The 22513-nt window shown below is 38.5% G+C and overlaps 1 protein-coding gene across 10 annotated transcripts in view; it reads right to left on the reverse strand.

The window, feature by feature from the left end:
- The window catches only part of LOC127452714 (protein cordon-bleu-like), a 165702-nt gene that overhangs the window by 52987 nt on the left and 90202 nt on the right, over positions 1 to 22513 (reverse strand). For 3 of the 10 annotated variants that reach the window (XM_051718345.1, XM_051718342.1, XM_051718347.1), the window contains 5 exons: positions 20059 to 20287; positions 17522 to 17566; positions 15160 to 15251; positions 14754 to 14831; positions 4400 to 4570 (listed from right to left, as the gene is read on the reverse strand). In XM_051718345.1, the coding sequence (XP_051574305.1) occupies positions 4400 to 4570; positions 14754 to 14831; positions 15160 to 15251; positions 17522 to 17566; positions 20059 to 20287 (615 nt within the window). The remainder of the gene's footprint in view (positions 1 to 4399; positions 4571 to 14753; positions 14832 to 15159; positions 15252 to 17521; positions 17567 to 20058; positions 20288 to 22513) is intronic. The other 7 variants (XM_051718351.1, XM_051718350.1, XM_051718344.1 and 4 more) reach the window with 6 other exon arrangements.

A 22513-nucleotide genomic window follows, 5' to 3' on the forward strand; every position in this document is an offset into this window, starting at 1 on the left:
TGTTGCCATCCTGTACCTGTCCCGCAGGTGTGATATTCGGATGTACTGATCCTGTGCAGGTGTTGTTACACATGGTCTGCCACTGCGAGGATGATCAGCTGTCCTTCCTCTCTCCCTGTAGCGCTGTCTTAGGCGTCTCACAGTACGAACATTGCAATTTATTGCCCTGGCCACATCTGCAGTCCTCATGCCTCTATGCAGCATGCCTAAGGCATGTTCATCCAGATGAGCAGGGACCCTGGGCATCTTTCTTTTGGTGTTTTTTAGAGTCAGTAGAAAGGTCTCTTTAGTGTCCTAAGTTTTTATAACTGTGACCTTAATTGCCTACTGTCTGTAAGCTGTTAGTGTCTTAATGACCGTTCTACAGGTGCATGTTCATTAATTGTTTATGGTTCATTGAACAAGCATGGAAAACATTGCTTAAACCCTTTACAATAAATATCTGTAAAGTTATTTGGATTTTTACAAAACTGTCTTTGAATACAGTGTCCTGACAAAGGGACGTTTCTTTTTTGCTGAGTTTGCTGAGGATGTTCGAAGCTTCTTGGAGAATTCGTCATAGATCTGTTTAGGCTGTCTCAATAGCTTCTGTCTCTTTATGTCATCTCAGACTGACACAATGTTCAGTGGGGGGGCTTTGTGGGGGCCACGACATCTGTTGCAGGCCTCCCTGTTCTTCTATTCTAATCTTTCCATTTGCAAAAGTAATGTTTGGGAGTCTAACATTTATATTTCCTATTGATACACTAAAGCTGAAGATATAAATAACCATCTTAAGACAAATGCTTTTGTGAACATCTTATGTGCCTAAGATTTTTGCACAGTACTGTATATATATTTTATATACGCACACACTGTATGGTGCCATGGGATGTATGTTCACCAGTTACATGTGGTTTGCTTTCAATGGGTTAAAGTTCAAAGTCATTATGTGTTATCTTTTCTTCCACAAAGTCTTTTAATTAAGTAATTTAATGTACATTTAAAAGGTGCTCTCAATCTGTGTGGGTACCACACACATAACATCTGACCTTTAATCCACAACAGGGCAGTACAATGACTGATTTCACCCCTCCGGTATGCTAAAGCTTTAAAGTAAAGCGGAGGACAGAGGGGAAAGAGAGAGTGCTTAATTGCAGGCTATGAAGGCCAGGGTCTCTCTGCAGTTGCACAGGGCCACTGGGTTACATTACACCAACGGCTGGCCGATCATTCATCTTCCTATTCTCTCCCTAACACTAAGCACTGCTTCAGCTTTCCTCTACATAGTGCTCAGAGCTGGAGCTGGAGCTGCACAGGAACACAGCATGCTCTAGGTTGCTCTGATGCACAAGCGCACACATGCAATCACAGGTTAAACATACTGCACCGGTACTTTAGAAAAGATAATTGGTTGTCATAGAGGAATGTAGGTTGCTTGTGGTCTGGATATAGTACAGGTACAATACAGGATCCACTATGAGCATGGGTGTTATGCTGCCTTCAAGTAATGTTGAATTATGTGGGGAAACTCTAATATTTTCTGTAAACTCACTATTTAAACCCACAAATTTGATGGTGTGCCAATTTCCAGAATCACTGCGAAAGTTAACTGGTATTGTTAAGTTGTGAATGCTGAGAATTTACTAAACAGTTGTGTCACTTTTGCAAAATATTTCAATGCAAAAACCTGCCTCTTATTCACTAGCAACCCGCAATCCAGTTTAATCAGGGTAGTTTTAAATGGAAATTTATGCTTGTCTAAGTAGGTATTTTCAGCAGGGAAGTACACAATGACAATCCATTTACTTAACCCTTGTGCTGTGTTCCCACAGACATGCATACAGTAAATATAATAAACAGAAGTGTCTTTTTGTCACCTTTTCCCTTATTCCTTCCCAAAACATACATGTAACATAGACAATGATGTTCAAGGTCCGTTTGCAGTGTTGCGGGATAAACAGAGACTGAGTCTCCTCAAAATTTGATAAATTACGTGAGTGATTTTAGGCTCAGACTTTGAGGCGGGTAAGTTATCGAAACAGAAGTCTCTTTTTGCCCAGCGAGCTGAAAACCGACAGTTTTCTCCTGGTGACCAGGTTTTGGCTCTTTTACCAATTGATGGTTCACCTTTTCAAGCCCAGTTTTCTGGCCCATTTACTGTAGTGGAAAAAATTTCTGATTTGAAGTATCTGATCGCTACTCCTAAACAGAGGAAGTCTACACAATTGATTCATGTTAATTTGTTAAAACCATATAACAGCCGTTCTTCTGGGTTGTGGGATGTGAGGACTACTGATGTTAAAACTGCTCTGGTAGCTGAGACTGTCTCATGCACTACTTCTTTGGGGAATGAGGTGGATGAGGGATTTTCACCTCCAGATGAGGATGTGTTGCTCGGTCATTTAAAAATAATAATCTGGATGCATTGCTAGCCCATCCGCCAGCATTTCTATCATGTTTCCCAGTGAAGCGCAAGCATCTTGATGCTGAAGTTCAGTATATGCTTGACCATGATATTGCAAAGCCGTTGTTCTCAAGCTGGGAATCACCCTGCTTGTTGGTGAGTAAATCTGATGGTATGTTTTGTTTTTGTACTGACTATAGGAAGGTGAACAGGGTAACTAAACATGACTCATTTACCCTTCCCCGCATGCATGATTGTGTCAACCTACTTGGAACCGCTAAATTTATGAGTAAATTCTATCTACTGAAGGGCTATTGGCAAGTCCCTTTGACACCATGTGCTTGAGATATCTTATTACACCTGCAGGATTATTCTCGTATAACGTTATGAGTTTTGGTTTATGCAATGCCCCCGCTATGTTAAAGCGATTAAATCAATGCCTTACCTGGTGGTGTTTGTTCTTAAAGTCTTATGTGCTGGATGTAAGACACATTAAAGGCTCTGATAACATGTTGGCTGACGCCTCATCTAAAACCTCCTTGCCCAAATTTTGTATTTTCTGTTTGTTTCCCTTCCTCTACTGATTCCTTTAATTCTCTACCCTACACTTTGGTTTCTTAATTTGCTTCCACAGGGCCCATGGTTGCTGAGGACTGAAGTCGTAGGGTGGACCAATTGGTGGGATGATGCAGGGTATTGGTTATTTCTTTATTTTGTTTAATATTAGTTGGAACTCTTACAGATCTCTTTTTTTGGAGGAGGCTGTTACGGCCCCTTTTGGGCTGTATTGGTTTTTCTTCTGCATTTGTGCTTTGTGTTGCAGATTGGTTGCAGATGGTTGATGAGATATGCCTTCCAGTCTTTACTCTCGCCTCTTCCTCATTCAGACATGATCTTTTTGGTTTCTGTTATAATACATTTTATCCAATGTGTAGTCTCCCTTATTGTTGCGGCTTACGAGCCGGCCATGACATTAGTGATAAACATTCCCTTTTATTACATGATATCAATAAATGAGTCAAAGTTCCTACATTACCGGATATTAAAGCTTGTTTAATAAACGACTGCAGAGACAGGTGTACAAAACATGGTAAATTAAACTCTTTTGATGATCGTACACCTGTAGCACAAATGCTAGTGTTGCAGCATTGTTTATGTATTGGGTTGCTAGGAGACGTCTCTGGTGACAGTCGAACCCCTGCTAAGAAAACAGGTGCATTGCAGTTTTGTTTGTTTAAACATCATTTTCAGAGCATCTGGCAATGGAATGCCTTTATTGTCAGAAATCTGAGATATCAAGTAGGAATATCCCACATCTGACTTGTGTGGAAAGCAGCATTAGTATCTCGCCTCAATCCCCAGTTGGCCCACTTTGGCCCAAGGATAATCGGCAGGCCAAAGGTGCTTGGCCGTCGGCCCCGATGAAGCCTAGAGGAGGCACAATGAAGCCCCAGAAGAGCAAGTGGGAACGCAGCTGGCCCTGGAAAACACTAGCACACCCTCATTTGGCTACGCAGCTATAGTCACACTGAGAGTGCGGCTATGATACTTAAAAATGTTGCCTTGGTAGGCAACTCACTAGGCTTTGGAAAATAAGTATTGTCTTGTGTTAAAAGCAAGGGTTCGAAACAGGGCAATAAAAATGCTTAGTTTGTCACTGGTCCTCTAAAATGGTTTCTGTTTGTACAGATATCTCTCAGCCTTTCAGGCTGATGTGAAGAAACTCATTTCAGTGTGGTTTTGCAATCATAGCAATTAAAGTGTGTTTTTGTATGGCAAGTTATACATTCCTGTAAGCTTCAATATTAGCAGAACAGAGGATAAATTCACAGATACAGGTATGTACGGTAAACAGGGGGTTTTAAGCAATTACGGTCCCAAAATGACAGAAAGATATTTCAAAGAATTATTTGTCAGACTGTGTGAATGTGTTCTCTGTTATTAGCCAATGCTGGTTGTGATGGTGTGTACCGGTATGTTTATGTGTGTGTTTGTGTGTGTCATTGCTCAAACCTGTGATGCCAGCGGCATAGTCTGTGTAGGAGCTGGTGGGGGTGCTGGTGCCCTGCGTTTCTTTAACTCCACTTTCGGGGACATCCTGGAGATGTTCATCACAGACTGAGACTGACCCAGAGTGCTAGGACGGGTCTCACCACATGGGCCACTTGCCACCAACGACAAACCCTGAGTTTACAACACATAAAGAGCTACAGGTTAGAGATGTATATATACAGTACTGTGCAAAAGTTTTAGGCACTTAAGATGTTTCACAAAAACATTTGTCTTAAGATGGTTATTTATATCTTCAGCTTCAGTGTGTCAATAGGAAAAATACATTTCAGACACCCAAACACTACTTTTGCAAATAGAAAAGATTAGAATAGAAGAACAGCGAGCCCTGCAACAGATGTCATGGCCCCCACAAAGCCCCCCCCACTGAACACTGTGTCAGTCTGAGATGACATAAAGAGACAGAAGCTATTGAGACTAAATAGATCTATGGTGAATTCTCCAAGAAGCTTGGTACATCCTATCTGCCAACAACCAAGAAAAACTGTGTCCAGGTGTACCTAGGAGAATTGGGGCTGTTTTAAAGGCAAAGGTGGTTACACCAAATATTGATTTAGCTTTATGTTTACTGGACCTTGTATGATGTTAACTCATAAATGAAAGCTATTTATGGCATTAATGCCTAAAAATGTTGCACAGTACTGTACATACATATAAAAATAAGGCATACATGCATTTGTGTGCACACACATTTGTATTTATCTTCACATTATAGACAGCTCACAGAAACATATGTATTTTCACACAGAATTGACCATCTGATGAACAGAATAGTTCAGAACAAAGTAGAATAGCATAAAAAAAGTAGAGAATGTATTACCTTCCAGTTAAAAATAATGTATATTGGCTTTTCGCAGGAACTGGCTGTTATATGTGTATAGTGTGATGGCCATCTGTGCCCTCTGTAGCCTATGGAGCTGAACACATAGTTTGATCCCATCTAATATACTGTAAGCCGAGTGCTCCATGGTTGGGTTGTGCGATTGGAAACGTGTTCGTGAGCTGAGCCATCTTGCTCACGGGTGCACATCTTTTTTTATTTATCCCCTTTTCTCCCAATTTGGAATGCCCAATTCCCACTACTTAGTAGGTCCTCGTGGTGGCACGGTTACTCACCTCAATCCGGATGGCGGAGGAGAAGTCTCAGTTGCCTCCGCTTCTGAGACCGTCAATCCGCGCATCTTATCACGTGGCTCGTCGTGCATGACAACGCGGAGACTCCTCATGCTACTCTCCGCGATCCACGCACAACTTACCACGCGCCACATTGAGAGTGAGAACCACTAATCACGACCACGAGGAGGTTACCTCATGTGACTCTACCCTCCCTAGCAACCGGGTCAATTTGGTTGCTTAGGAGACCAGGCTGGAGTCACTCAGCACACCCTAGATTCAAACTCGTGACTCCAGGGGTGGTAGTCAGCGTCAGTACTCGCTGAGCTACCCAGGCCCCCACTCACGGGCGTATATTGACACATTTCCCGGTCCCCGCTGCTGGAGCAGAGGAAACGTGGTTATCACTGTCCGAACTTTGGAGAACGCTGTTTTTATATACACCGAACTGTCCATAAATGTGTAAAACTCTTGTCTCCTGTCTTGCAACTTTTTGTAACATTTTATTTTTAAAGGTGTAACAATAGGCTATGTGTCCTAAAACTTACAAATGTTATTATTAACTTTATTTAGAAAAATACATTTAAAAATAAAACAATTATTTGTAGTAAAATGTATTAAAACAGATTCACTTTTATTATAGAAGATACCAAAATCAAATAAATAAATGTTTATTTATTTGTTTGTGAAATAGCATTGTTTCCTGAGAATGATCCATATGTATTACTTTTTACTTCACCAGTTCAACACAGTGCATTGTGGTCTAATATCCTCTTTCTTGTGTGTGTGTGTGTGTGTGTGTGTGTGTGTGTGTGTGTGTGTGTGGTGGGTTTGGGTGGTTTAAGAAGAAATTTTTTTAGGTTACAAACTGGTAATTACAAGGGTATTATGCTATAAATGTGATTTATGAGGACATTTCTAGTGTCTCCATAATTCAAATTGCTTAAAAAAAACATACTAAGCTATGTTTTTTAAAAAATGTAAAAATGCAGAAAGTTTTTTGTAAGGGTTACGTTTAGGGGCAGGGTTAGGGGATAGAATCTATAGTTTGTACAGTATAAAAATCATTATGTCTATGGAGAGTCCTCATAAGGATAGCCGCACCAACGTGTGTGTGTGTGTGTGTGTGTGTGTGTGTGTGTGAGACAGTAGTGAGTCCTGCAGTGTAAGAGGCAATATAACCAGAGTTGAGACCTCAGGGGAGGCAGGTAAGGCAGAAGGCCACTGTAAGTTCAGAGCCGCAGAGCTCCAAGACACTGAATGCCATTTAAAGGGCAGCAGGTTTAACAGAAGAAAGCAAATCAATATCATTTGGGATGGAAATGTCAAGACCAGCTCTCGGAGAGTGTCTGAGTTCTGAGGGTTTTACCCCGGTCATGATCCCGAGTTTACAGCTCATTAAACAGCCGTTCAGAGCAGACAGTTAACAGGGAGGGACATGCAGTACACCACAGCAACTGTGTTATGAGATTATAGTAGGATTTAGCTGATATCTTAAGAGGCCTGAACCTGCTATGAAAGTTTAGGAGTTTGGAAATCTCTAAATTGAAGAAGTTATTCTCTTGTGCTAAATTTCTCAATGTCAACAAGAATAAGCATACAATTTTGCTATACTTTGTTTAATTACAGTGAGTAAGAGATGGTAAGCTGCAAGACAATGAAAGAATGGGGACACTAGATCAATGTGCCTTTGAAAATAAATCCAGTTATTTTACATATTCTTTGTGTTTATACAGCATTTATGAGCAAGACATAAGCTGTGTCCGAAATCGCTCCCTATCCCCAATAAATGCTAAGTGATTTCTTTCTTCACTAATTCACTGAGGTGATATTACTGTTAACTCAGAAGACTGCACATAGTGGATATTACTCAAATATTCAGTTATCATAATATGAATTTGCCTAATTATCAAAGGATGTTATTAATAACTTCAGTATTGTACTACAGTCGCATGAGGGCGCTCTGCGCACATGTTCATCTCTTCTTGGTGCTCAGAAATGCTGCCGAGTTTAAATGAGAGAGCATCAAGATGGTAAAAAAAATAAATAACAAAAATCGTCATGGTTACTTGCGTAACCTGGTGGAGGGAACGAGAGGTTGTGTCGATGTAGTGACACTAGGGGTCATTCTTGGGAGCCCGAGACACCTCTGGTCTTTGATAAAAGGCCAATGAAAATTGGCGAGTGGTATTTGCAAGCCACTCCCCCGGACATACGGGTATAAAAGGAGCTGGTATGCAACCACTCATTCAGGTTTTATGCTGAGGAGCCGAGACAAGGTCTGGCCATTTCAGCGGGTAGTTCAGCGTTGTGGCAGGAGGGACACAACGTCTCGTTCCCTCAATCAGGGAACGGAGGTTACACAAGTAACCATGACATTCCCTATCTGTCACTCACTCGACGTTGTGTCGATGTAATGACACTAGTGGTCCCTATACAAAATGCCGCAACTGGCTGAACTGTGTTACATGAACTGGCGGTGTGTGACGGGCAGACAACCGTGTGCCTCGTAGCCAGTGCACCAGGCTGACACATAACCTCCCCCAACATAGTTATGAGTGTCGAACGGCCCTTTGGGGACAAGTCGACAACCCAAAAGACACTCTAACCCAGTCGTGAGGAGTGTGAGGTCCGAGAACCACGTCTGGGTGGGCCAGTAGGGTGCTACCAGGACGACCTGCTCCTCGTCCTCCCTGACCTTGCACAGAGTCTGTGCAAGTAGGCTCACTGGGGGAAACGCATATTTGCGTAGGCCAGGAAGCCAGCTGTGTGCCAGTGCGTCTACGCTGAGAGGTGCCTCGGTCAGGGCGTACCAGAGTGGGTAGTGGGAGGATTCTTGGGAAGCGAACAGGTCTACCTGTGCCTGTCCGAATCGACTCCAGATCAGCTGGACCACCTGAGGGTGGAGTCTCCACTCTCCCCTGAGGGTAACCTGCCGTGACAGCGCGTCCGCTGCAGTGTTGAGGTTGCCCGGGATGGGAGTGGCTCGCAGCGCATTGAAGTGCTGCTGACTCCAGAGGAGGAGACGGCGGGCAAGTTGTGACATACAACGAGAGCGCAGACTGCCTTGGCGGTTGACATATGCTACCGTTGCTGTGTTGTCTGTCCGAACTATCACGTGCTTGCCCTGGATCAATGGCCGGAACCTCGGCAGGGTGAGCAGAATTGCCAACAACTCGAGGCAGTTGATGTGCCAATGCAGCCGTGGGCCCGTCTATAAGCCGGCAGCTGCGTGCCTGCCTGCTCTGATAGTTTTTCAGAGGGCAAAACTGGCTTGTTTATTTGAAGTCCGGTTTACAGTGTGTAAGGACTTCAATGAATTCCTTCACGTGTCTTTTGTAAGACAGCATTTTGCCACATAAGCATGTCAATTCTTACAAGCCCACTGTGCAGCTAGTTTTTCCTCCCTGTTGACGCTCTGCTCAAATTTAATAATTTTAACTTTGTACCCATTGCTGCCGAGCTTTTGAAGTGTCAGCTAATGATCACCAGACAGTTCGAATTAATTACATATTTTTATATTGAAAGTGCCACCGCTAAAAGCAGAACAATATGCGCTTTTCATATGGAGTTCAATGCAGCGTAGGACACCCTGACACGAATCGTGTTTTCCATATCTAAAATGAAAAGGCAGCCCGCTGACTGACTAATTTTAAATGAGGGTTTAATGCACATTGCCACGAATACTAGATCTTTCAATCAGTCAACACCCCAGTTCGACTTTGGCAAATGTTTAATGTTACCTGAATTGATGCTATTTTAGTGAATTTCTGTCTTTATACCATGAACATTTACCATGGAAAATGTTAATAAAGCATTTTTGTTACATATTGTATTGTTTTGTTCTATTGTGTTGTTCTTTCCAATGAACAAATAAATGCAAATAAATACTATAAGTATATATAGAGTTAAATTTTTCTACTTTTAAAATCTGAGATTAATCGATTAACTATTAAAAAATATGAGATTATGAGAATTATGAGAAATTATGAGATGAATCTCTACTAAAAATTTTTATCTATTGACAGCCCTAGTAAATGGTTCTCAACCCTGTTCCTGGAGCCCCCCCCAACACTACATATTCTGGATATCTCCCTAATCAAACACACCTGAATAAACTCATCAGCTCGTTAGTGGAGACTCCAAGACCTGAATTGGGTGTGTCAGAAAAGGGAAATTTACAAAATGTGCAGAGTTGGGGCCTCCAAGAACAGGGTTAAGAACCACTACATCCCTGTGTAATGAGCCATTCAGAATTACATAATGTATGGCTTGTAAATTCCAATTCAGTAACTGAATTTGAATTAAATTTAATTTAAACTGAGGTAGCAAACAGGATGCAGAATCGTCAATTAAATTTGAATTTAAGGAAGTGAAATTAAAATGGAACAAAATATGAAAGAAATTCATAACTAAGTATAGTTTTTTAATGAACTGTGGAATTTTCATATACACTTTTAATATGAATACATACATTTTTTTTAAAAGTTGTGTTAATTAGTTTGAAAGTATTAGTTGACAGAGGTGTCTAACCAGTTGAGAAACAAATGTGTTAGATTAATGAACGTGTTAGATTAATGAAATTCTTGTGAGACTGTTACATTTCTTTGAATTGCAATTCAGTACATTTCTCTTCCTGTCATTTCAATTCAACATATGGTGAGGCATAGCCAAATCAGTTCAAATACCAAAGGTGTTTTCACACCTAGTTTTCACTCCAAACAGTCTCAGAGCGATATATATATATATATATATATATATATATATATATATATATATATATATATATATATATATATATATATATATATAAAATCACCTAATCAAGATTATTTGATCTAATTGCGATTAATGTGTACTTTAAATTCCAATCACATTTTATTGTCCAAATAATGGAATTTTAAGCTAATGTAGAAATGCCATGATTACCATGACCGTGTTTTTCCGGTCTTGTCGTATTATCTGAGCACATCAAACCAACAGCTGACTGCAGCTTCTGAAGAGTGTGTGAAGATGAACCGCTCTGAAGCACTGTGATGCCCGTGTGGAGGTTCGTGCTGAACTCCCATTAATTATACTTTAATTTAACGTTCGCAAAATGGCAAATGCTTTAGGTTCTTTCACATACTATGTTAATGGCATGCAGGAGGAGACACCTGCTTACTTTATTCCTGTGGCAATGACAAAACGAAAAAACATATTTTCCAAATACACATAGAATCTCAATTGTAATCCAAGTGACGGATATTGCTTATTTGTAGCGCAACCTCTAATTGGAATGTGCATTCTATACCATCCAGCAGCATTTTGCATAACAGCACTGTAAATAATGCTTGAACATTTGTAATGGTTGGCACAGTTCTACCAGTATATCATTTTAACTAGTATATAGCCCAACCCTATGCCACTATGACCTAAACCCCAGAACAGCACACAAATATTCTGACCAATGAGGGGACAGTGTGCTCACATGTGATTTCTATCAACAAATTGTCTGTTTTAAATGCCTTAAGAAAGCAAATCGAAACAAGGACAAAATGCAACATTTTAAATAAACAAACATTAACAAAAATAAAAATTTTAGCCTCCATTACGGAACAGAGCAAATGAACTATAGGGGCCGGATTCACGAAAATGTTCTTAAGAAAGTTCTTAGGATAAATTATAAGTAGTTCATAAGAACGTTCCTAAGGGCAATTCTTGAAAAATTCTTAAGAAGTTCTCAAATATTTTCTAAAGAACATTTAAATTTTTTTCTTAAGAATAAAAAGATAGGCTTTGACATTGTCTGATCAGCCTGCTCATGAGCTTGCCTTGTCTAATAGCCTACAACAAATTCAGTACTTCAACACTGGTAAATCGTAACGATAAATTGATCTATTAACATTTTTTGAGAAGCACCTCGTGATAATTTTCTTTAATGTAAAGTGCGTGAGATGTGTTAGTTTAACAACATTAACCGTCATAGGAGAATTTACTTGCAGCTAACCATTTTATAACTTTTAATTTAACACGGAGGCAAAGAAAAGAAACAAAAACTTTAGCAGACAAGAGCTGGATGTTCTTGTTGAGGAAACGACTGCAAGGAAAAAGTTCACCTTGGGAAGCTTGATAATAATATCACGTCGGAAAGTACGAGGTGCGTAAATGGAAAAGGGTGGCAGAGGCTGTCTCCGCTGTGGCCAACTCCGATAGGGATGTGGATGGGTGGTGAAAAAGAAAGTCTCAGCTTTCTAATGTTATAATTATTTTGTTACTATGAACTTTAAAGATCACGGAGAGCTATATATGCAGCGCATCCATTAGCATGATTGGTCACCACATTAATAAGCTTGTATTGATTGAATTTGGTGATAACATAGTGAATTTGGTGATAACATGGTTTGAAAGCTGAAAATTTAAATATAATTAAACACAAAACAGTCAAAAAAGGTTTTTTTTTTTTTTTTTTTTTTGTCTAAAATAACATTTCTACTTAAACAGCCCACTGCGGCTTCAGACTCGACATGTAGAACCCAGTAAGTTCATTTAACATCTTACCTTTTAGGATTTAAGACAACTGTGAGGTTATCCTAACTTTATGATGATATTTACAACGATTTTTAAGAACAATCTTAAGAAAAAAGATAAGAACTGTCTTAAGACGTTTATTCGGGAATACAAAATATTCTTAACTTTTTTCTTAAGTTACAAATTAAGAAAATGGTAGTTAAGAAGAAATTTCTTAAGAACGTTTCGTGAATCCGGCACCGGGTCTAAAAATGCCCTTAAATTCAGAATTTTGCCCAACCCTGGCAGAGACAATAATAAGTAAACAATTCATAGATTAACTTCTCAAAGAGTGTGGCTATATGGCACTTTCAAAACATTGCTGTTTGTTGGAGCTGTTCAATATGACAACTGCTGGCTCAACCAGTGGTGTTACGTTAATGTCAAATACCTTTAAAATAAATAAATAAATAAGAGCGAGAGAGAGAGAGAGAGAGAGAGAGAGAGAGAGAGAGATAAAAGGAGGGACATGCATCCATGTTCCTTTGAGAGACAGCAGAGAGATCTGGCAAACACTGCCTTGGATGAAACTGGATCTGCAAGAAACTGGCATGAGTGCTTAAGTGAGTAGTCAGCTGTCAGCTGGAGTGAGACAGCATAAAAAAGAGACAGAGTGACAGACAGACAGACAGACAGACAGACAGCTGGACTAGAAAAGAAAAAAAATAGTGAAAAACACAGACTTAGGATCCAAACCAGACATCCTGAAAAACTTCATGACACAAACATTCACATTTACACAAATAAACACTAATACATGGAAATAGTGGCAAGACAAAATAAACACAGCTCTCCTATCATGCCCTGTCATGACTGCTTTCATTACTACACAACCTCTCCCTGAAAAGTTCAGTGTACAGTATCTCCCTCTTTTTTCCTCATCCCTCTCTCTGCCTTAAGAACATAATGTTCAAAGTAGGAATGGCTATTAGTAGGTTATATAATCGGAAATCAGTTACTGCAGCGTGTTAAAAATAGTCTTTTAGCTCAGTCTATGATTATATTAAATAGCATACCCCTAAACTTGTGTAACTGTGTAACAGTACCCAGAGCAGCGAAAAGAACCTAAAAAAATAAGGCACTGGAATGACATAAATGTAAACAAAATATGGGAACTTTATTCCACTGTATGAAAGGCAAAGCTGTTTCTAGGTAATGGTATTAGAGATATTTATTCAAATCACTGGTAAAGAGATATCTCATGACTCCAAACTTTGAAGACTGTATCTCAAGGAAGTGTAGAGCTATTTGAAGCTGAAAGCTGCATTTAAATGTTTACACATGGTATATTTGTTTTATGTATTATTTATTATTTTTAGTAGTACTTACAATTTATTTTAGTTGTACTAATTGTAGTTTTTTTTTATCTCCTTGTAAAAAAAAACAAATCACATTTGCTATCTACCATCTCTGGTTTTTATTATGTCTGACAAAAACATTGTTTAAAAAAAAAATAAAGGCATTGGTATGGCAGGGTTTGGCAGGGTGAACAGAAACAGAGAGAAAATATCTGTCACATTAAAGATGAATTATGGATGTCCAAGTAGTTAAGCGCATGTGCGTGAGCGTGCTCAGGAACACAATTTGCTCTTCGGAGTCGAGGCAAGAGATGGTCAGAGCAATCTGGGTGTGGAGATAGGATCTCTGGCAGGTCGAGTGTGTGTGTGTGTGTGTGTGTGTGTGTGTGTGTGTGTGTGTGTGATTGCTGTGGGGTGATATCATAAAAGGGTCACTGAGGAGCACGTGGTAAGCACCAGCAGAAAACTCTATTGATACACACTGAGCAAGCCAGCTAAACATTAACATGCACTTGTGACAAGTCATCCACAACAAAGTCATCCAACACACTCAGATGTAGTTTGAATGGCTGTTGTAAATATGTTCATTTGAATGAGAAAAGATAATAATATAGTGATAGTGATTTGCAAGAAAAAAGCATAAGGAAATATGTTTTATTCACATATTGATAAAAAGTTCAACTGTAACATCTAGGTCAAACATGCTGTGTGCACAGAGGGACATCTAGTGGTGAGAAGAACAAAATCTCAGAATGCTATTCTGAGATGCAGATTGGCGCTGTTTTGGTGGCACGAGGGGGACCTACACAATATTAGGCAGGTGGTTTTAATGTTGTGGCTGATCGGTGTATATATTAAAAATAGAGATTGTTCATTGGTGTGATAAAGCCTATCTTCACTCAAATTGAAAAAGTGCAGTGCTACAGTATTTTAGTGGGCAGTGGTGGCTCAGCAGTTAAGGCTCTGGGTTAGTGATCAGTAGGTCGGGGGTTCAAGCCCCAGCACCGCCAAGATGCCACTGTTGGGCCCTTGAGCAAGGCCCTTGATCCTATCTGCTCCAGGGGTGCCGTATCATGGCTGACCCTGCACTCTGACCCCAGCTTAGCTGGGATATGTGAAAAAAAGAATTTCACTGTATATGTGCAAATGTATAATGTGTGAAAAATAAATATAATAATTATTATTATTTGGCATAAAAGTCTGAAAAGAACAAATAAAAGAAATCAAAGAATTAATCAGCAGATACTAAATGTGTGTGAAGAGTGTAGACTGTATGACAGATGCGTAGATGAGAGTATATTAGTCAAATGCAATGGAGTTCATGGGTTAGTACTTACATTAATGTTAGTGTCTGCATTGTCAACAACACTATCATCATCAAGACTTTCCATGTCCTCAGAGGACTGATCTCCAGTCTGAAATAGGAATGTAACACTAGCACAGCAGACAGACATGCAGTCCAGGGTCTAAACACTGCAATATATATTCTTTAAATAAAAATGTAATGATCCATTTTCAAACAATTTCATTGGCTATCCATTTCTAATAATTCTCAGTTCTAATAACTTCCAGTTCCAGTGTTTGTTGGTCCACATCTCAGACAAACTTTTTCAGTGTATTTGTTTTTGACTTGCTTCTATGAATATACAGAATTGTTGAGGTTTGTAAACAAATAAATAAATAAATAAATATGAATGAACGCTTGAGTTTGAGTGTATGTGCATCTGTGAGCATCTGTTCTACCTTTGATTTCCTGCGATTAGACTTGAGGAACCCCAGCAGACCCCTCTTCTCTGATCCACTCAGGCTCTGACTGTTAGAGTGAAGAGATTCTGCTGGAAGAGAAACATATTCATTCAGAATCTTACACAAACATACAAGAGAAGCTGTCAGTCTAGCATTGAGTCCAGCAATGTTATTTTTGTTACGTATACGTGAGGTGTTAATTTTGAGCTGGCTACTGAATGCCCAGGGCATTTCCTGAAGAAAATGCCAGTGCTTAAAAGACAGCAAAATAAAAGTGCTAAAGTTTTAGGTAAGATTAAGTTTTTAGTTTTCTTTCGTTTTGTATACATGAAATGCTGCATCAGAACCACTTTACCTTTGTCACGATACTCAACACATGTTTTGTTTTTTCTGTCAGCTGCACATTGGAATCAACATAGTCACTGTGCAGTGTGTAGATGTTTATATATGGGTGTTTATTAAAACTAACAGATTTGTACTTTTTTTTTTTTATTATTTAATTTTATTTATTTGAAGGTCACATTAAAATTGTATTAGAAACTTTAAGAAGTCCTTCGTGACTTATATTTGATACATTTCAAATGCTAAACATTCTAACTTTAACCTTAAATTTCTTAAAACATAACATTTCAAAATACAAAAACATAGCATACCCAAGGCTAAGAAATTATCTACAAAACAAAGTTTGAATAGTGTGTGTAGATCAGGGACTAAAAACAAAATGTTTTCTTTTTGATTCATTCTGAGCAAATACTGTATTTGTTTTTTTTTTTCTTTTCTTTTTTCGGTTCAGAAGTTCCGCAACCTCCTTTCCAAAATGTTACCAGTTAGAACAAAATAAAATAGCGGTTAATAACATTCTTTTTAAAATGACAGTACTCTGCGCTAAGGGTTGTGTGAAATACCAATTGCAGTGTTGCCAGATCTCGCAACATGGTCAGGAAAAACAAGCCCAAAATAAGCCACTTGCGAAAATAAGCAACTAATTTTTTTTTCCCTGTATGGTGGATTTATCAGCATAGAAATCATAACAAGCATACAGTTAATTAACAGTTAAGTATAATTTTATTTACAGATCTGCTTCTGAGTCAAAAACCAACAGCATCAAATCTGTATTACTGCATCATATCTAACAATTATTCAGTGAAGACTTGGAAACAACTGAGAAATGTACTTTTTACCTCTAATAATGGTTTCCTTGTACCTGGATTAACTGTGCATGAACAGTATATGTAGTAATTACACATAGTTGTTAAAAAGGTCTTGATTCACAGAATTCGACATCCACAACGGGCAATCAGGCAAAGACATGCGTGATGCAGCAGTTTCCTTCAGGATCAAAGCACGTAAAATGTTTTGGACAACATGAAGTGGTATAGTTCCAAAAATGTACTGTGATAAACCCTTTGGCCTTTAGTTTCATGAAAAAAATTTCCGAAAAAAAAAATTAACCAGTTATAACCGGATACCTGCATTTAAAAATAAAAATTTCACTCTGGAACAATTGAAAATCACTTTATTCCGGTTTTCGGCTTCGTTCTGCTAAAAATTTCGTTCATTTTCAGTTTCCGTTCCTTCAACCGTTTTTAGTCCCTGGTGTAGATTAAGGAGTTTAGACTGAATTAATTGCAGTAGTTCTATAATTAGGGTTCAGGGTTTAGAACAAACCCTAGCTAGAATGTTTGATGGATATAAATGCAGAGCTGCCTAACAGTCCTATAAATAATGCTTTCCCATCATGTATGACAAGACACCCAAACACTTCATTGAATGTCCACAGTGGCCAGTTCGCTAAATCAAGACTACAAAAAAAGTTTACATAAGCGCTTTTAGTGTTTGCATTGTGGCATTAACTAAAAGAGCTTAATAAATAGTAGATACTTAACACATCCTAAACAATTGTGCAGTCTATATAACAAGGAATCATGTGATGTGTTTTGAAAGCCTTTAGGCTAAATGAAAAGTTTTCCTCAAAAGTAAAACAAAACTCTGACATAAGATGGCGCTACACTTCTGCAATGCTATAAAGCCACTATGTCAATCCATTTGGGCAGACTACTTAAGCAGACTATATTAAAAGCACCCTGACGCAGACACAAAACCAACCAAAAATGTGCAAGGTTATTCAAAATGCAATAAAAAAGGAATCATAAGCATCACAACTGCAATATGCATGGGAGTATAAAGATAAATCATGCACACTACATGTCTTATGTTTAGTTTTTAACAAGTTATTTACAGCATAAAAAGCTCATGCATGTTCTATGAAGTATGGCAGAGTTTAATCAAACTCTCAGCACATTCAAGGTGGTTAAACTACACACAGAGCCACTGTGAGTTATCTACACCGCATCAGTACCTGAATAGTTTAGAGCAGGTGTCGAAGCCATTTTAGGCTGCAGAACTGAAAACAATCAAACCATTGGAACATTTAAAGACAAAAGAGAGTGAACAAAGATGTGTTTATGCTTGGCTTCCACCTTATGGGTACAACACTAGACAGTGAAGGACTCTCAGCTTTAACAGCGAAGTGTCATGGGCTCTAAGTGCCTCTACGTGCTGTCTTTGAGTTTATGTCATGTCATAACAGCACTAGGTAAACTTATATTTTGCCTCTACGTTAAAAGACAAATTGATACTATGAGTGATACCTTAGAAAACGTTTGTCTGAACAAGAAGAGTTGGACCTGCCAATCAAATATCCATGACCAAAACTGAAACTTTGTAGTGGTTCTCAACTAGTTTTGCTTAAAGATCCAAATTTAACCCAGCATCAAATTGTTTATTGTTCAAAAGTAAATGAATTATATCCTTATTCACCCCTGCCCCTTTTCTGCACTCCGCTCTTCCGAATTTTGTAATCTAACTTCCTGTTTGTATTGAAGCTACAGAGAAGAGTCGATCAAAATGGATTACGTGTGGGAGCACAGAAAGTATTATTCAGCAAGACTTGATGGTGTGAGTCTACATCATCACGTTACTACTGAAAATGCTAGTGAGGTGTTTTTTCTGTCACTCTAAATATTCGTTTTTTCTGACACCCAAGGAGGTAAATTGGACCTGGCAGATCACATTCAGACAGCTGTGACACACTACACATTTTTATAATACAAGCGTTTCATTGTTATACGTGTAATTCTCCTTTATTTTTAGGTTTCAGCTTGTTAATAATTTGTGTTAAAATGTGTAGTTGATATGAAATTTCCAACAGTGACAGCTCGTATTATTACACATGCAAGTTCAACATTAAAGAAAATTACAATTGTTCTTTATAAAATGAATTTGTCACCCTACATTTTTTAGAGGCTTAAATGTGATTAAAATGGTTGTAAACGGAATATAAAATAAAACACACTTTCACATGTGTGTGTGTGTGTATATAAATATACTGTAGTTGCACCCCTCCCCCGTCCCGGTTTAACACTCAAACAATCTGCTCACCTTAACTAAAACACGATGGTTGCATGACACGAGAAGATGGCCAGAGGTGCCTTACAGAGATTTTCTTTTTTTCCCTCCCCTTTTCTCCCCAATCTGGAATGCCCAATTCCCAATGCGCTCCAAGTCCTCATGGTGGCGTAGTGACTCGCCTCAATCCTGGTGGTGGAGGACGAATCTCAGTTGCCTCCGTGTCTGAGACAGTCAGTCCGCGTATCTTATCACGTGGCTTGTTGAGCGCATTACAGCAGAGACATAGTGTGTGTGGAGGCTCACGCTATTCTCTGCGGCATCCACGCACAATTCACCACGTGCCCCACCGAGAGCGAGAACCACATTATAGCGACCACGAGGAGGTTAACCCAACGTGACTCTACCCACCCTAGCAACCGGGCCAATTGGTTGCTTAAGAAGCCTGACTGGAGTCACTCAGCATGCCCTGGATTCAAACTTGTGATTCCAGGTGTGGTAGTCAGCGTCTTTACTTGCTAAGCTACCCAGGCCCCCCTTACGGAGATATTTTGAATGACTTTGTTTTGTCTCTTGGAGTTTCATGAGCACAGAGGCAGTGTGTCCACAGCTTGAAGGTAAGATCTTGTGTATTTATGAAGTATTCTTGTATTAAAATCTCCCCGCTCTGCCTCCAGTTATGACATCCCCTGAACACTTTAAAATAGTCATGATAGCTTTTGACAACTCTATATCCTGTAATCTAATTACACTTTGACATCAACACCATAGAGTTCTATATAGAACCGCTAGAATGGAAGTTCCGAGACAACATTTTCAAGATGGCTGTGCATAAGTTTCTCCGGCGCATAAGGTGAATAATTTAAACATTAAATTGTATTAATATTACCATTATGTGCATATGCATTATGTGAATTTAATATGTAAAATTATTAAAATTAATGCTAAATAGGAAAGCAGACAATTTTGTTAATACATATACAACAGAAGTGTGATTTACCAGCCTAACACAAACAAACAAACATTGGGACAAATGTGTATAGTTTTAGACACTGACAGATGAATTTGCATCAAAATACCATAAAGTTAGAAGCACAGCTTTTGACATGGGAAATTTCTCTTGCCTTTTAAAAGTTGATAAGCCTACTTATTTTTATTATAACTGTGCAGGATTATATGGTTAGTTGCATTTATTTAATTTTTTTTCATTTAGCATTGTTTTTTCCCTGCAGTTGCGACTCTTAAAACAGACTCTAGATCCATTTTGGGTTGCAATTCACTAGTTGAGAACCACTGATTTAAACTGCTTGCTTACAATAGGAGTTGTTTACTTAGGAGGAGTAGCTTTTTAATTAACTGATGAATTATACATCTAATATTTTGGCTACTTGTAAGAGAGATGTAAGGGAACAGACTGTACTGCTAGGCATATCTAAAGGACCACAAAGTGGCAAATAACCAACAAGCCTGAATTTTTTTATCCCATACCTAAAGTCTGATCCAAGACATAGAGTTCCCTGATACCGAGCTCGCTCAGGGACTTATCCAGGTCCAGCTTGTGGTGGCTGATATTGTCTCTTAACAGCAGAACATGGGCCGGGTCAAACTCGCACTTCTGACAGATCACAGGCACAAGGGTACTCAGGGGGGCCAATGGATTTACTCGAACCACAGCCTTCTGACAGCGATGATAGTTCACCACCAAACGCACAGTTTTCTGCAAGATAAGAGAGAGAAGGAAAGAAAAACTTCACTTCACCTTTAATGGAATATTAATGAAGTTAAATACAACTTAAAGGAATGTCCCGGGTTCAATACAAGTTAGTGGCATTTGTGGCATAATGTTGATTACCACAAAAGTTTATTTCGACTCGCCAGAAATATCAGAAATGGAGGTTACAGTGAGACACTTTCAATGGAAGTGAATGTGTCCAATCTTTGGGGGGTTTAAAAGAAGAAATGTGCATTAATACAGTCATTTTAGGGATTTATGGTTTGTTGACATGACTTTGTCATGGCAACAGAAATGTCAAATTTGCTACAGTAGTGGCCAAAAATAACGGCACCCTTGGTAAACATGAGTGAAAAAAAAAATCTGCATTGTTTATCCTTCTGATCTTTCATTAAAAAAAAAAAAAAAAAAAAGAAAAATAATTCACAAAAATCTAACCTTTAATTGAAGTAAAACAATTGAAATGGGAAATATCTCATTATTAAATAAATATTTTTCTCCAAAATGAATTGGCCATAATTACTGGCACCCCTTTATTCAATAACCATCCATTTTATTGAACCATCCTCCTCACTGTGCGTGGAGAAAACATAGACGCATGTCCTTTTCCAGGCCAATTCTTAAGATCTCCAGTTAATTGGAACTTGTTAATTATTCCCCTGATGGTGGAAATGGGCATTTTCCATGCTTTAGCTATTTTCTTATAGCCACTTACCATTTTGTGAAGCTCAACAACCTTTTGCCGCATATCAGAGCTATATTCTAACTCACTGTGATTGATGATTTAGGGAATTTGGCTTGTGTGTTACCTCATATTTATACCCCTATGAAACAGGAAGTCATGGCTGAACAATTTAATGTTCCTAGTCACCCAGGTGCATTAAAAAATTTAAAATATGAATGGGAACATACTTCAATAAGAATACTAACTAATAAGAATTTCTAGGAGTACCAATAATTGTGGCCAAAGTGTTTTGGAGAAAAACATTTGTTTAATAATGAGATATTTCCCCTCTTTCAGTTGTTTTACTTCAATTAAAGGTTAGATTTTTGTGATTTGTTTTTAATGAAAGATCAAAAGGATAAACAATGCAGATTTTTTTTCACAGCCTTTTTTGCTCATATTTACTAAGGGTGCCAATATTTTTGGCCACCACTGCATAATTTTACACAGAAAAGATTAGTAAGTGATTTTATCACACTAAAATCATATTAACAAGCATGTTGTTTATGTCTTGTGGCTTAACTTTTGAAACAGTGAGTATTTGAAAAAAATAAAATACAATTGACCCCCATTCACTTCCATTTTAAGTGCCTAACTGTTACATAGATTTTTGCCTTTTTTAAAGAAACGGAGGGATGAATCGAAATTAATTTTTGTGGTAACCAATATTATACTACAAATGGTGTCGATTGAGCTTAACTTGTATTGAACCCGGAACATTCCTTTAAGCTTTATGCTGTCAATTCTCAGGGAATATACAATTATCACATCATAACCATACATGCCAAGAATTTGTATTTAAACTCAAATATTATTTAAAGGAGGAAAGAAATTAAAGGAAGGGTTCATATAAATCTCTGAAGAAGAAACATAATTTGTGAACTAGCATGGTACATTACACTCACATGTTTTCTCCTGTAAATGACAGCTGTGTAGTAAAAGTCACACCAATTGCGCTTTTGTTGCTAACAGGATATGATCAAGATAAGATGCCACACAGATCTCTGAAGCTGCAGTTTCATTCAGAGAAGTGCTCAAAATTAGACCTTCTTTCTGTACAAGCACATGTAGTGTATCATAGAGGAGTGTAGTGTATTTCATAGAGAGAAGCTACATCAGAGAACCTAATTAGGTTATACAGAATGCCAATTTTCATACTGATATTACGGAATTACTCATATGCAAAAACTTGCATTGCTCATGTGAAACATTCAAATAACCTTTTATCGCTAGCCCCAGAGGCAGCTACATTTCACCCTCGCTAACGGTAAAAAACCCTGCTGTTTATCTAATGGTAGGTACACAAGGCACTTAATGTGTGTCATTTCCTATACATAAGCATGCAGACAAACAAACACACACACCAGAGAAGGCAGATGTGCCATGATACAGTGAAATGCAACACATGCTTTGTTTTGTTTCACTAGTGACTTCAGTTAAAATGTAATGCCACTTAAAGAAAAAGTGTTATGTAACTTGGTCACATG

The sequence above is a fragment of the Myxocyprinus asiaticus genome, chromosome 15, assembly GCF_019703515.2.
Source record: "Myxocyprinus asiaticus isolate MX2 ecotype Aquarium Trade chromosome 15, UBuf_Myxa_2, whole genome shotgun sequence".
Lineage (NCBI taxonomy): Eukaryota > Metazoa > Chordata > Actinopteri > Cypriniformes > Catostomidae > Myxocyprinus > Myxocyprinus asiaticus.